This window comes from Aulonocara sp. 'chitande type north' Nkhata Bay, linkage group LG6, assembly GCF_057382095.1.
Source record: "Aulonocara sp. 'chitande type north' Nkhata Bay isolate Kocher_YH1m ecotype deep benthic linkage group LG6, A_spYH_male_GT1.1, whole genome shotgun sequence".
Taxonomy (NCBI): Eukaryota; Metazoa; Chordata; class Actinopteri; order Cichliformes; family Cichlidae; genus Aulonocara; species Aulonocara sp. 'chitande type north' Nkhata Bay.
The window spans coordinates 26047022-26060621 of NC_141349.1; the positions used below are offsets into that span (position 1 = coordinate 26047022).

Below are 13600 nucleotides of genomic sequence, written 5' to 3' on the forward strand. Positions count from 1 at the left end.
CCACTAGAGTAAACAATTCATTTTAAAGGATAATGAATGAAGAAAACTTTAAACATGGCATCACGGATGAATTTAGATTTTCTCACTGGACTATGTGTCAATGTTTTTTTTTCCAGACAGGCAGAGTACAGCTCCTTTAACTACTGCCAAGACTGCTGGCACATGAAGAACTGAACACCAAACCAAAACAAAACACATAAAAGCAGCTTGTTTCATCCATACTAAAAATGAATACTTTTGAACTTAGTTCAGTCTCACACTTTCTTCCTTTACCTGCATTCTGCTTTTATATGGATGTTGCCCAGTCCAGTGCCTTTTCTTCTATTTTTTGAGGTACCTAAAGTTTGGATGTTGGATTAACTCAGCAACATGGATGTTAGCAACAAATGAATGAATAAAAAAATATTCCAATATTCCCCAAAAATTCCATATATGCTTTAATATGACCAACACACTAAAAGGCTTGCCTCCTATTACTTTTTTTTTTTATGCATGATCTAATGCAAATCATGGTGCAGAATATAGGGTTAGAAATATACATTTCAGAAAGGCACATATGTGTAGTGTCAGCATCTGAGTCAAAAAAAAAACGAATTCATATAAACATTTCTGTGCTGCATGTGCATGTGTTGCAATATAAATGTTTTAAATACGCACATTTTTGAGAGAATAGAATCTCATTGATTCTGTGGCTATGATACATGAGCACCCCCCTACTGAAAGGTTTGTTCCAGTCTACCATTCAACAAAGGATAAGTAGTTAGGACTATCGATAGACACTTAAAGCTCACTCAAACTTGTAAGCAAGATTTTAAGTATTAATTTATCTCATTTATAGTTGAAGGACATCGAGAAAAAACATAATTTGGGGATTGATTCTGTGACTGTCAAATGTGAACATGTTTAATAAAAAAACTTTTTGAAATTCATATCTCAAGACGTGAACTCCAGAAAATCACCAACAGTCTCCATCGGATCTTGCTGTTTGTTTTCTCAGCCCTGTTGGCAGTTTATACTGTGAATCCATTATACACTGTGTAACCCTCAAGCCTTGAAGATCAGCCGAACCCGCTTCATTGTTATTGTTATATTTAGTTTTTAAATACTAACTTTGTTGGGATACAATCCTGTAAAATCTTAAACATACGCTAACGTTGTATCATTAAAACTGTAAAGAATAAAGCACTTTCAGTTTTTAATTTCCATTTTATGTGGGAATATGGATGGATATAGTATTCTCTGTTATACTTATGTCATTTCACCACTGATCAAATTTCATGTTTAATATAAAAATATTATAAAATGTTTTTTAATCACAAAATGATATTAAGAAGAATACTTCGCAGGGATTCAAATACTCACCCTATAAATTAGATTATTTTTTCCCACAAATCACATGTTATCTAAAATATCACTATAGTGACCATCGTTACTGAAACTAGATGACAAACCTATTAGTTCTGTGAACATTACTTCAGTGTGTGTTTCTGCACCAGGTTCACTCTTTCTTATCAAACTTCGCTAAGAGTATATTATACAGCTGCATGCAATACCATGTACAAATGGTATTGCACCACATTACCTACAATGTCTTGCAAATTATTGCAATCTATCATCCCAGTTATTACAACACATCATAAATAGGAGCCTCATTGGGAGATGGATGTAAGTGAAGTGGCGTGTCACTGGGGTTTCAAAATCACAGGAAGCAGGTATGAAAGGAATACGAACACTGTGTTGAGACGCCAACTTAAAGCATTAAGGGTGTTTACACTAATGGTGATTTAATCTTCCTTTTATTTTTTGCTTTTACTCTGCCTTCTTTTCCATTGAGGTGTTCCATCTTTTTAATGTTCACTATAACTCTTTTGCCACCTATAAATCTCCTTTTCAGGGTGTTCATTTTCCCCCATTGCAGCCATTTCTTTTGTATTTTCACTGCTTACTCTTTGTTCTTTGCTTTGAAATTGTTACCACAATGCTTTTTTTGAACAGTTAAAGTGGCACTGATTCACAGTTATCAACACCTGCTTTTTCAGCCAGCACTTTAACTTCTTTTTGTACTTTTGGCATTCTATATCACCCCACATGGGTCTTCGTGTTTAATTATTTTATTACTTTCTACCGCATTGCCCCCTTTTTTAATCTTTCATCTTTATTCTGCTGTTTTTGGAGCCACCTCTTATTCACACTAACACGTTGTTGTTTTCCACTTCCCTTCTTCACAGCCGTGTTGTGCCGACACGAAAGTACAAATCTTGTTCACTGTCTCTTTTGCTATTTTACTTCCTTCACCTGGCTGTATCCCATGGCAGAGCTGGCAAAGCACAGAACAGAGGAGACAGCGTTAAACAGTGTCATCTGCCAACCCATCCAGCCCACGAAGCTTCATTGTAGTGTGTTGTGAGTACGTGCATGTTTGTGTCTATGGATGCATGTACAGTATTTGTGGCTACAAATATTTTTTGAGGTACAAACTATTCTTTGTGTATGATCAAATCTGTGCATGCACAGATGTATGCAATCTAACAACAACAGCTCATTGATGTGCCATCTTTTGAAATGTTCGAGTAGTGGCACACTGAGACTGTTTAACTGAGAGGGCCCTTGGCTTTGAACACTGACAGCCCTCTGGCTGGCTGTCTCTGCCATACAGTGGCGGTCGTTCAAAAGTCACCATCTTGATTGGCAAATCAAAGGCATCTACCGCCAAGTGCTGTACTGCAGATACATTTCACACTGAAGTTCTCTCCTATATTAAGCAAAGACCCACAAGGCAAGGGTGTGACAAAGAATTTTGTGAAGAGACCGTGGGTGGAACTGAATGTTCTAAGGATTCACATTTATTTTTCATATATGATGAAAATCTGATGTCTTGGCAACTACTCATTTTCCAAAACATTTCCAAGAGTTGATTAAAACATCGCTGTAATTTTCTCCCAGATGATGGCTTGAGTGTTACCAGTGGTGTCATTATGATGCAGAACAACTGGAGGTCATGACCTTGGAAATTGCATACATGAAAACCATCTTCAGAGACCGCCATGGATTTCATTTAATATGCACTGCAATCCATAGCTTGATACTATTAATACCCATTCACTCTCCATTCTGCAAATCATCTATTTAGTGTAGGGTGGTGGTGGGGGTGGGGGGGCGGTCTGAGAGCATTATTGTGATTTGAGTAATGCTTTCCGAATTAAGGATGGGAATAGAGGCAGAGACGGTGAGAGAGAGACAGGAATAAAGTGAGGAGTAAGAGAAGCAGAGAACAACTGCACTAAGGTAAAGGATAGAGAGATGAGTGCGCAGAAAGTGTAGGGAATCAGTGGTGGTGGGGTGAAGGGGACAAGGGAAAATAGAGGGGGATTGAAATCCTCCTGGGATGCACACAGAGAGGAAACACTTAAGATGACTCAATTCATCACAATCACTGCTACAAAAGAGAGAGAGAGGGAGAGAAATGAAGGCAAGAGATGCAAAAGAGAGCAAGACTATGTACTGCAATACATTAGTAAGACTAGAGTAAGTGTATAAAGAGGCCGTAGAAATATTGACAGGGCTGGGGGATGTGGGACTCAGTGTGAGGCTCCTCTAATATTAAATTTTGTTACTAGGAATTAAGTAGTAGCTTTATTATGTTGCCTACTGGTGGTGGTCAGAGGGCCCGGTGGCGCCAGTGTCCGGCAGCCTCGCCTCTGTCAGTGCGTCCCAGGGTGGCTGTGGCTACAATGTAACTTGCCATCACCAGTGTGTGAATGTGTGTGTGAATGGGTGGGTGACTGGATGTGTAAAGCGCTTTGGGGTCCTTAGGGACTAGTAAAGCGCTATACAAATACAGGCCATTTATTAGGGACACACGACAACTTAGAGTGATTCTGACAATTAAATTTTTCCTCCACTGTGCATTGCAGTAGTTGGCAATACTGTCAGTGAAACACAATAAGGCACTTATCTACTTGTTGTTTTACAGTAAACATGGACACAGAAATATCCCAATTTTTGATCTACATTTGATTTTGCACAAATTCCGCAAAAAGTGGTAGAATGTGCTTCTGTATCTTGCCTGTATAAAAATCAAAAATGTAAATCAATAAGACTGTTCATAGGATACATGCTTATTAGTCATTAATTTTGACATTTTTACACATTATTACACCTCTTAAACAGACACCAGGTTAGGCTGCCCAAATCACCTTTTCTTGTAGAGAATATTAAGACTAAGCTATTTAATTTAGAAGGAATACAGAAAACACTTCAGTTAAAAAATAATCTTGAAAAAAATCTTAAGCTTCTTTTGATTCTCTTTGCATATGCTTTGGTAAGAAGATGTTATTTATTTTGCGCTGAGAGAGAGTACATAAGCTTTGGCATAATGTATTTTCTAATACTAAAATATATATTATATATATTAAAATATATATATATTAAATGTAAGTCAACTACGCAGTAAGCCTTACTTGTTCAGCTTTGATCTCTAGTTTGCTGTGAAAAGCATCTAGACTTGATCTTTGAACGTCTGTCTTGGCTAATAGCATTTTTGCACAGCAGGCACAGAGTACAATAAACTTGTCTAAAATCATGTGTCGGAATTTAGTGATGGTTCAAATACTTGGGATGACTAATGAGGCAGTGAGTCAAAAGTAACAGAGAGTCTCAACAAAACTGTTTCAACCAAAAAGTTTGATATAAATTGTCAGTTTGATCAGCAGGACTCTAAGCACTTCAACTGTGTGCCTTTATCAAATAGTTAATGTATTTCTTCTTAAAAAGATCAAACCTAACAGACAGCTGGGGCCAAATTAGAGGAATGAGCTTTAGACTCTTTTTGACTTTGTTGAACTGTTTTGTAATTATTATTTTAATAATGATTCTAATATGTAAATAAACAGATTCTTGTCTTTCTAGTGATATTTTGTTGAATTCAATTCCAAGCGGAGACAGAAATTCCTTTGGGGTTATGTCAGAAAGGGCATCTGCAAAACCAAACATGCAGAGCTGCCCACTGTGGTGAACCCTTGTGGCAAGGGAGGAGCTGAAAACAGCTTCAATGTAGAACTGGTCATCCTAAACCACAACTTCTTTAGATTTAAAAGTAGTTCTTGATAAAGTAGAAGAAATGTCTGCATTAAACCAACACCAATTCAACTATACTGTAGATGAGATGCGCCCTAACTGGCCTACTGAAATTATGAACCTTCTAATAGCACATTGGCAGGTGTGTCTGAAAGACACCCACACTAACTGTGTTGTCTGTTAACTGTCATTTACATTTCTCTATTGTACAATCAGTCATGTAAATGGTTACTGAGATTGGCATCACTGTCAGCGAACTGAGTTCTTGATGCAACTTTTCAGAATACATTGTGTTTTGTGTCTTTTATACACTGAGTTCTTCACGCACCCCTGGCATCTCAGGAACTAAAGTAGATTCTTTAGTAATATTTGGCAATAATGTCCCCAAAACAAGAAAAATCCATATTATTAATGTAAATGTAACAAATGTTAGTATTAGCTTTAAATGAATATCCGCAGACCAACATGTTCACATTGTAATGAAAGACATAAAGAAATGGCATTGTTGCATTTCTTGTGGAGGTTTAGAGCTGCAATGGTTAGAATTCTGTCCTCACAACAATTCTCACCTGCTGACTGGGACCTTTCTGTTTGGGGTTTGTGTGTTTGATCTGTGCCTGTGCTGAGTTTCTCACACAGTCCAAAGACCCACACATTACATTAATTAGTAATTCAAAATTGACTGTTGGTGTGAATGTGAGTGTGAATGATTGTCTGTATCTCTGTGATATAGTGGCAAAGTAAAGGGTGTGTCATCCTCCTTCTGGCCCAGACTCAGCTTAAATAGGCTTCGGTCCTCCAGCAACCCTGAATAGGACAAACGATTAGGAAAACAGATGGATGAACTTCTGAAGTAATTTAGAACCATTAACCAGGGAATATTTGCTGTATTTTTATGTTGGATTTTGTGCTAAACTGGCTTTTTTTGTTACCATGTGAGCACACATGATTAAGATATTTTGGAAAAGGTTGCATTAAAACATTGTGCAATGTCTAACAAGCACTCCTTGTTCTGAGTCCAAATCACAACCAATATCCATTAAGATGCATTACTTCTATGCTTATTTTTGTTCAGCCTTGAAAACAAAGGTTTATAACAATTCATGCATATTTGTACCAGCTCTCGTTTTTTTATTTATTTTTTTTTTTGGTAAAACTACAAGGACATTAGTTCTCCCAAAACACATTGTTTTGCTCAGCTTCTCGTTTAAAACCTCCTAAGCTCCAGCGCCCAGAAGGTTCCATTTTATCGTCTGTAGAACAAGCTCGGCTATATAAGTATTGCAATGTGTGATATCCACAGAAGCCTCAGAATCTTAGCTAAAAGAAGAAAATAAGTATGTTTGACTTTTGATAAACAATAACGTCATTTTGCATTAAATATCAAGTGGATTTTTTTGCCTTGCAACTTCTGATTGGTGAAACTGACGTAAACATGGCAATGTTAACATGATTCTGTTGGCTCGAATGATTAAAAAGAGGGGTCAATGATGCAAATCAGCCAATAGAAGCCAAAGTTACTGGCATTCAGAGTTTAAAGGGTTAAGGGACTTTTCCAGAAGTTGATTAAGCACAGGAAAAAAGGCCCAATGTACCTGAGTGTATGTTCAATTCTTCAAAAAATATTTAAAAAAACAACAACATTTTTAAGCATCTAAATAAACTTAAATCATTTCTGCTGTCCAACACCTAAGAAATTTCAACTGCCAGATGGTGCCAAAATGGGCTAAATGTCAAAATGCCTTGCTATCTTGCATTAAAAGTGCATACATCTTTGCACAGATAATGTTCATATGTTTATTACAGATTTTCTGGAGTTTATTGCATACTGAAGCATATTTTCAAAGTTGTTATATCCAATAAAATCCAAAAATAAATGTGGAAAAAAATTACTTGATTTTCCTCTGTTTCAGCCTCAGTAATTTTAACACAGTAACATCTGATTTAATATTTATACATCTGATGAAATCTCAGTGTTGCCTTCATTTTTATACCAAAATTGTTTATATAGAGTTTGTAATTGCAGAGGAATGCTCTATTTATTTTGGGCATGTCATTTTCGAGCAGGAACCTCAGAAAGACCCTTGGGCCTCAATTGGTTTTAAGTAAGGAAATTAGCATTGAAGAATGCATGTTATAGGAATACTGGTGGTATCCAGATGGCAAGTTGGTGTCATGTAAACCAAAGGTTTGGACACAATTTGCAGAACTTTATAAGCCAAACAACACAGATTTAAACCTATCCTAAAACTTCAACTGCTGCTTAGCTTTTGGAAGAGCAACAGTCCCTCAGGGCCTTAACTCTCAAGGTCACTGCAAAGTTTTATTCTGTGGAAAATCAGTGAAGGCAGATTTGCTTTCAAAAGACTGTCTTGTGAAAATGTTAACATCAGAGAGGGCTTCGCTTAAAAATAAATGCTATCTAATTAAATGTCAAGTTCATACCCTGCCTTTTATGGACAAATCATACTATTCTTAACATAACAGAAGGACTTATACAGCATGTATGAGTTTCAAAGATATTTGACTGCAGATATTTTGCAGGCAAAACATACCTGAACTCATGTTTATGAGGACACAGTATTGTGAATTTCAAACCAAAGGCGGAAAGAAAAATCATCTCTAATAAACCACATTCACTCCCGAGAGAAGGCTCCCTCTGCCTCTCACACATGAAGTGTAATGTCGATAGAATGAAAATTGAAAGAATGACAGGCAGGTGACGAGGTTCATCCACCAATCTCAGATTAGCTTTATTAAAAATGTACCAAGGACAAATGGAAGACAGGCCTTGGATCTCTCTTGAGTGAAGATGAACTCTGAAAGGCAGGAGCTGTCTTTCAGGCTTGGACACCACAGGATGTGCATTCACACATATACACAAACATGAGAGGGAAAACTGTCTCAGCATACATTCTTTGAGAGGCAAAATGTGCCAAAGAGAGTTAGAGATGAAAAAGAGGTGAGGGAAGGAAAGGCAGGGAGTCCCAGAGTGAGATTGTGTGTGTGTGTGTGTCTTTGTGTGAATGTGGGTATGATGGCATTCCAGAGAGGTTAATTGGAGGTTGTGGCGTGATGATATGATTCAGAGAGATCATTAGCATTCCAGAGCTAAATATTAATGATGAAAGTGCTCAACTTCAGCCGAAGGAACACAGTGGTATTGCAGGTTAGCGCCCAAAGCCAGAGTCAGAGGAATAGAAATGCAAAATATTCAGAACTAAGAAGTATAAGCCATAAATGTTTTACATCAACATTAACATAATTTGATGGAGGCTTTTTGTCTGCACACAGTGGGTGGCACTTAAAGTCAAGTCTTACCAGGGTAAATTAGAGAAGGAGCCTTGCTTAATCACTGCACATTTGGTAATGAAGTCATAAATTGCTCCCCACTTTTTTTTTTTTTTTTAGGAACAAGGAGGCAGACGTCAGACAATAGTCCCTGAGGAGATGATGGAGCGGGTCAATGCTGGGCTCAGATCTACCCCCCGGCCCAATCCCTTTTTGTCCCCCATAAACCCCCCACCAGAGCAGCCAAAGGTTCGCCATCGAGCCCCGCCCTCAACAGAGCAATCGAAGTCACATTGCCCAGCCTCGCCCCCCTTAGTTCCTCCTTACCACCTTCATGCTCTGTCTCCGCAGTCTGATGTGTGATGTGTGGAGGGTCCGGGCTGCAAGGATTATGGCAGTGGTGACTTTTCCCAGGAGAAGCTGGGACCCTGTTTACTAGAAGGTTTTAAAATCTCTATACTTTCAGGTGACAGAAGGAGACATGTGGCCTGGTCAAAACACAGAGAGCTGCACTCTAAAAGATCTTTAAACATAGTAAACATACCTTGTGTGCCACAGACTGCTCCCAAACACGAGGGGACAAGTAATGCCTCTAAAACACTTAAGTTGGCTTTATTAAACGTTAGATCTTTAGCTGGGAAAACATTTTTAATTAATGATTTAATCACTGAGCACAGCCTTGATTTTATGTTTTTAACTGAAACTTGGTTGGACCAAAGTAACAGTGGAGCTGTTCTCATCGAGACGACCCCTCCTAACTACAGTTTTATCAGTGAGGCCAGGGTGAGCTGGAGAGGAGGAGGGGTTGCTGTCTTATTTAATGAATCATTTCAATGTAAGCAGCTATCTCCTGGAAGTTTTCAGTCTTTTGAATATGTGGCTTTACAGCTGAAGGCTCCATCCAAAGTTGTGTTTCTTAATGTTTACAGGCCTCCCAAATACTGCACAGACTTTTTTAATGACCTCAGTGAACTGCTGTCTGTGATCTGTGTTGATTTCGACTGTGTAATTATTGTTGGGGATTTTAACATCCATGTGGACAACCCTCAGGACAAAGGGACTAAAGACCTGAGTAACATTCTGGGCAACTTTGGGCTGACTCAGCATGTAACAGAGGCCACACATAATAGAGGACACACTCTTGACCTACTGATCTCCAAGGGCCTGAGCATTTCAAAGGTTACTGTGTCTGATGTGGGCCTGTCTGATCATTACTGTGTTTTCTTTGAAAGTAAAATCTCAGCCCACACAAATATATCAACAGCAGTGATCACAAAACGGTGTATAACTGAAGACAGTAGTGCAATTTTTAACCAGGTCTTCCCATTAACACCTGACCTGTCCAGAGGGTCAGTCAATGAGCTCGTCAATAGCTTCAATGCAAAAATGTTAAATGTAATGGATACAATTCCTCCCATTAAGGTGAAGGTTATGTCTGGAAGGAAAAAGTCTCCATGGAGAAACTCCACACTAGTAAAAAATGAAAAAAGAGAGTGTAGGAAAGCTGAGCGCAAATGGAGAAAAACAAACCTCCAGGTTCATTATGACATCTATAAAGAGAAACTTCACAATTATAATTTACAACTGAGGAGTGCAAGAAGGTCCTACTTCTCTGACATCATCACTAAAAACAGCCATAATGCTCGGGTCTTATTTTCTACAGTTGACAGGCTAACAAACCCTCCTGTGCCAGTCGCAGCTGAACTTCATTCAACCATGGCCTGCAATGACTTTACCAAATTCTTCACAGAAAAGATCCAAAAGATTAGACAAGCAATTGGTACATCAACAGCAGATCCAGGATATGTACTGTGTCCACCGAAAAAATGTTTAAACACCATCAAACAGTTTCACCCTATTACAGTTTTTTACAGTCGCTAACAAGCGCCTACCCATACTTCAGATACTTTTTCTAAACTCTTAACACAGACCCACACCTACAAAACACAATTGGCCAAATGGATAATATCCTTCCCAAAAATACACTTTGTTAAATATATACTAACTCCTCATTTCAAAATTAGAACACATCTTTCTCTGCACACACTAACTGTACAAAAACACTATAAATCTGACTCAAAATGAAATTAGTCTGTCAAAGAATAACACTTGTTTTCACTTCACAAGGTACATGCAGTCAATCAAAGTACACCAGGTTTCAAAATACTGGCTATTATTGACATTACAAAAACTGCATAGACTTTTATGTTTCAGTTTCACAGGTATTTGCATGCGAAACATGCAATCCACCATATTGACACCAGAAATGTCTTGGTTGGTAACTGTATGTCCACATGTACAGTAATGTTCACATTCAAAAGCATTCCAGTAAAAAGCAAACAAGTTTTTGTTTCTTTACTGTTTACCACAGGAGGTACAGTAGAAACACGGTATGATAGGACAGAGAAAGTTTTACAGTATTGCTTACAGTGAACAAAATATCCATGAAACACACAAGAGCATTCTGAACAAAAAAACAACAGCAAAAAGCCAAGATAAAAAGGGGGGGAGGGGGGCTAAAAAAAGGCAAAAAAGTTGCATCTAATCTCTGCGATCTTCAGGGTTAGGCCACATGTTTTCATCAACATCACATCTGATGTCAGCCAAGTCGATGCACCTGGGATAAAACCGCCTGGTATGTCGGATCCACCCTTGGCAATCGTCAACTGTGATGTCCCTGGAGCCAGCATCCATGGCTTCAAGGAGGGACATCTGGTCATGTGGCTGATGGTCATAAACCTTCCACCGCCATGCAGAAAAGAACTCCTCTATGGGGTTGAGGAAAGGTGAATAGGGTGGAAGGAAGAGACTCACCAGTCTTGGGTGGACTTCAAACCATGTTGTTATTGCTTGCGAGTGATGGAAAGCCACATTGTCCCAGGTAATTACAAAGGTCCTCATGTTTTCACCCTCCTGACCCTGCTCTGGAACCAGGCGCTGGTGGAGATCATTGAGAAAGGCAAGCAAGCGCTCTGTATTATAGGGTCCAACCTGACATTTGTGAAGGAGTAATCCTGCATTTGCAATTGCTGCACACATGGTAATGTTTGCCCCTCTCTGTCCTGGCACATCAACTGTGGCCCTTTTTCCAATTACATAACGTCCACGTCGACGCCTTTTGGCCAGATTGAATCCTGCCTCATCGATGTATATGAATTCATGAGGGGCCTGGTTGGCCTCCAATTCCATAACTCTCTGAAACAAAGTTTATGTAAGTCATGTTAGTACTGTATACCATACTGTACTGTAACCTAGTATTGTGTAGGTTACCTACTTGCAAAGTGCAAAGCTTATAGAACTGGACATTGGATTGAATATACACTGTACCTGGACATATTGTCGTCGTAGCTCCTTGACCCTCTCACTGTTCCTCTCAAAGGGAACAGTGTAGAGCTGCTTCATCCGCACTCTATGTTTGGACAATGTCCGCGAAATGGTTGTGAGGCTGATTCTATCGATATTGTCGAATATCTCATGGTCCGCCACAATTCTGGTTTGTATTTCACGCAGTTTTATTGCATTATTTGCAGTAACCATTTCCACAATGGCAAGCTCCTGATCATTACTGAGGAGCTTTCCTCTTCCCCCAGAGGGTGGAAGACGTTGCATTCTTTAGAAAGACAGACAATTCAACATATGCATTACTGTATGACCATATTGACATGTCAAGTGAGAATAGGAACAATCCATGTAAAATGCAATACTTACCTGTTGGTTTGTTGAAAGGTGCGTATAATGGAGGCAACCGTTGACCGCCTCAAATTGGGCTGCACTCTTTCACCAGCCTCTCTTAGTGAAAGACCATGGTTGATTACATGGTCAATGATAGTGGCACGGATTTCATCACTGACTACTGTTCTTGCAGCCCTTGGAATGCCACCACCACGCATTCTTACACCTATACCTTGCCCTCTCCTTGGGCCTGCTCTTCTCTCTGGGCCCCTTGCTCTTACTCCTCCTCGACCAGACATTACAGTGTTTGTCTTTTTTTTGTTTCCAAAAACATCACTCCTCAAGGTCTTGCCTTATGAACCCCACTGAGTCTAAGCCAGAATGGAAGAAGGTGTGGTTGGCCCAATTTACCCAACATAAATCAGCTGTGTGTCAATTATTCAATTGTTTGTTTGTTTACAGCTGAGATATATTTTTGATATTGATATTGTTTTTGTACTGATATCATTGCAGGGGCAGAGGTTTTTATACTGTATCTACGGTTTGGAATATTGTTTTTGCTATTGTGGGATGTTGTGTGTTAACATTCGTAGATACTACAAGAACAGTCCATAGTTTTGTTGGGAGGTATAACTTGTCTGTTAAGAAAATGTAAGCATTGTGGAAATGTGTTCACTGACTGCATATTGGGTGAACACGACATGAAATGTGTGAATGGTATGGCCACAACAGACCGATCCTGTGCTAATTGTGTTTAGAGTTTTGCAAATGTGACAACTGTTTGGACAAACGCTTGTTAGCGACTGTAAAAAACTGTAACAGCAAAAACCTGGAGGACATCTTAGGTCAACTGAACTCCTCCTCTTGCTGTTTAGATGTCCTGCCAACAAGTTTTTTCAAAAAAGGTCTCAAAGACTTTGGAGTCAGACATGTTACAGATCGTCAACTTTTCTTTAATGTCAGGTGTGTTTCCAGAACCACTAAAAACTGCTTTAATAAAACCTATACTGAAAAAGGACAATCTTGACAAGACACAAATGAACAACTACAGGTTGTTCTCAAATCGATCTCAAATCTCCCATTTTTAAGTAAGATCATTGAAAAAGCAGTTTCTCAACAGCTCAGTTACTTCTTAACACAGAATAACTGCTATGATGCCTTCCAGTCAGGTTTTAGACAGAACCACAGCACTGAAACTGCTCTGACCAAAGTGTTCAATGACATATGTCTGAACACAGACAGTGGAAAAATGTCAGTCTTAGTTTTACTGGATCTCAGTGCAGCATTTGATACAGTTGACCACAACATATTACTCAAACGACTGGAGAACTGGGCAGGTCTTTCAGGAACTGTACTAAACTGGTTCAAAACATACTTAGAAAACAGGAAATACTTTGTATCAATAGGTAACTTCACATCTGAGAAGACAAGTATCACATGTGGAGTTCCCCAAGGTTCCATCTTGGGACCCCCTCTGTTTAACATTTACATGCTCCCACTGGCACAGATTATAAAGAACAACAAAATAAACTACCACAGCTATGCAGATGACACACAAATA

At 38.9% G+C, this 13600-nt stretch overlaps 1 protein-coding gene across 1 annotated transcript; it reads right to left on the reverse strand.

Moving 5' to 3' along the window:
• Positions 1 to 2277: 2277 nt before the first annotated feature.
• Positions 2278 to 12834, reverse strand: LOC147327909 (uncharacterized). The gene is made up of 4 exons (XM_086297413.1): positions 12076 to 12834; positions 11695 to 11977; positions 10985 to 11562; positions 2278 to 2317 (listed from the first exon to the last, which is right to left on the reverse strand). The coding sequence occupies exons 1-4, from the start codon at positions 12336 to 12338 to the stop codon at positions 2278 to 2280; spliced, it is 1164 nt and encodes a 387-aa protein (XP_086153539.1). The 5' UTR covers positions 12339 to 12834.
• Positions 12835 to 13600: the final 766 nt, after the last annotated feature.

Coding starts and splice junctions, on each gene's coding strand:
- LOC147327909 (XM_086297413.1), bottom strand. CDS start 12,338: ATGTCTGGTCGAGGAGGAGTAAGAGCAAGGGGCCCAGAGAGAAGAGCA. Junction 11,978..12,075: donor ACCTTTCAACAAACCAACAG/GTAAGTATTGCA, acceptor GTCTTTCTAAAG/AATGCAACGTCTTCCACCCT. Junction 11,563..11,694: donor TACGACGACAATATGTCCAG/GTACAGTGTATA, acceptor ACTTTGTTTCAG/AGAGTTATGGAATTGGAGGC.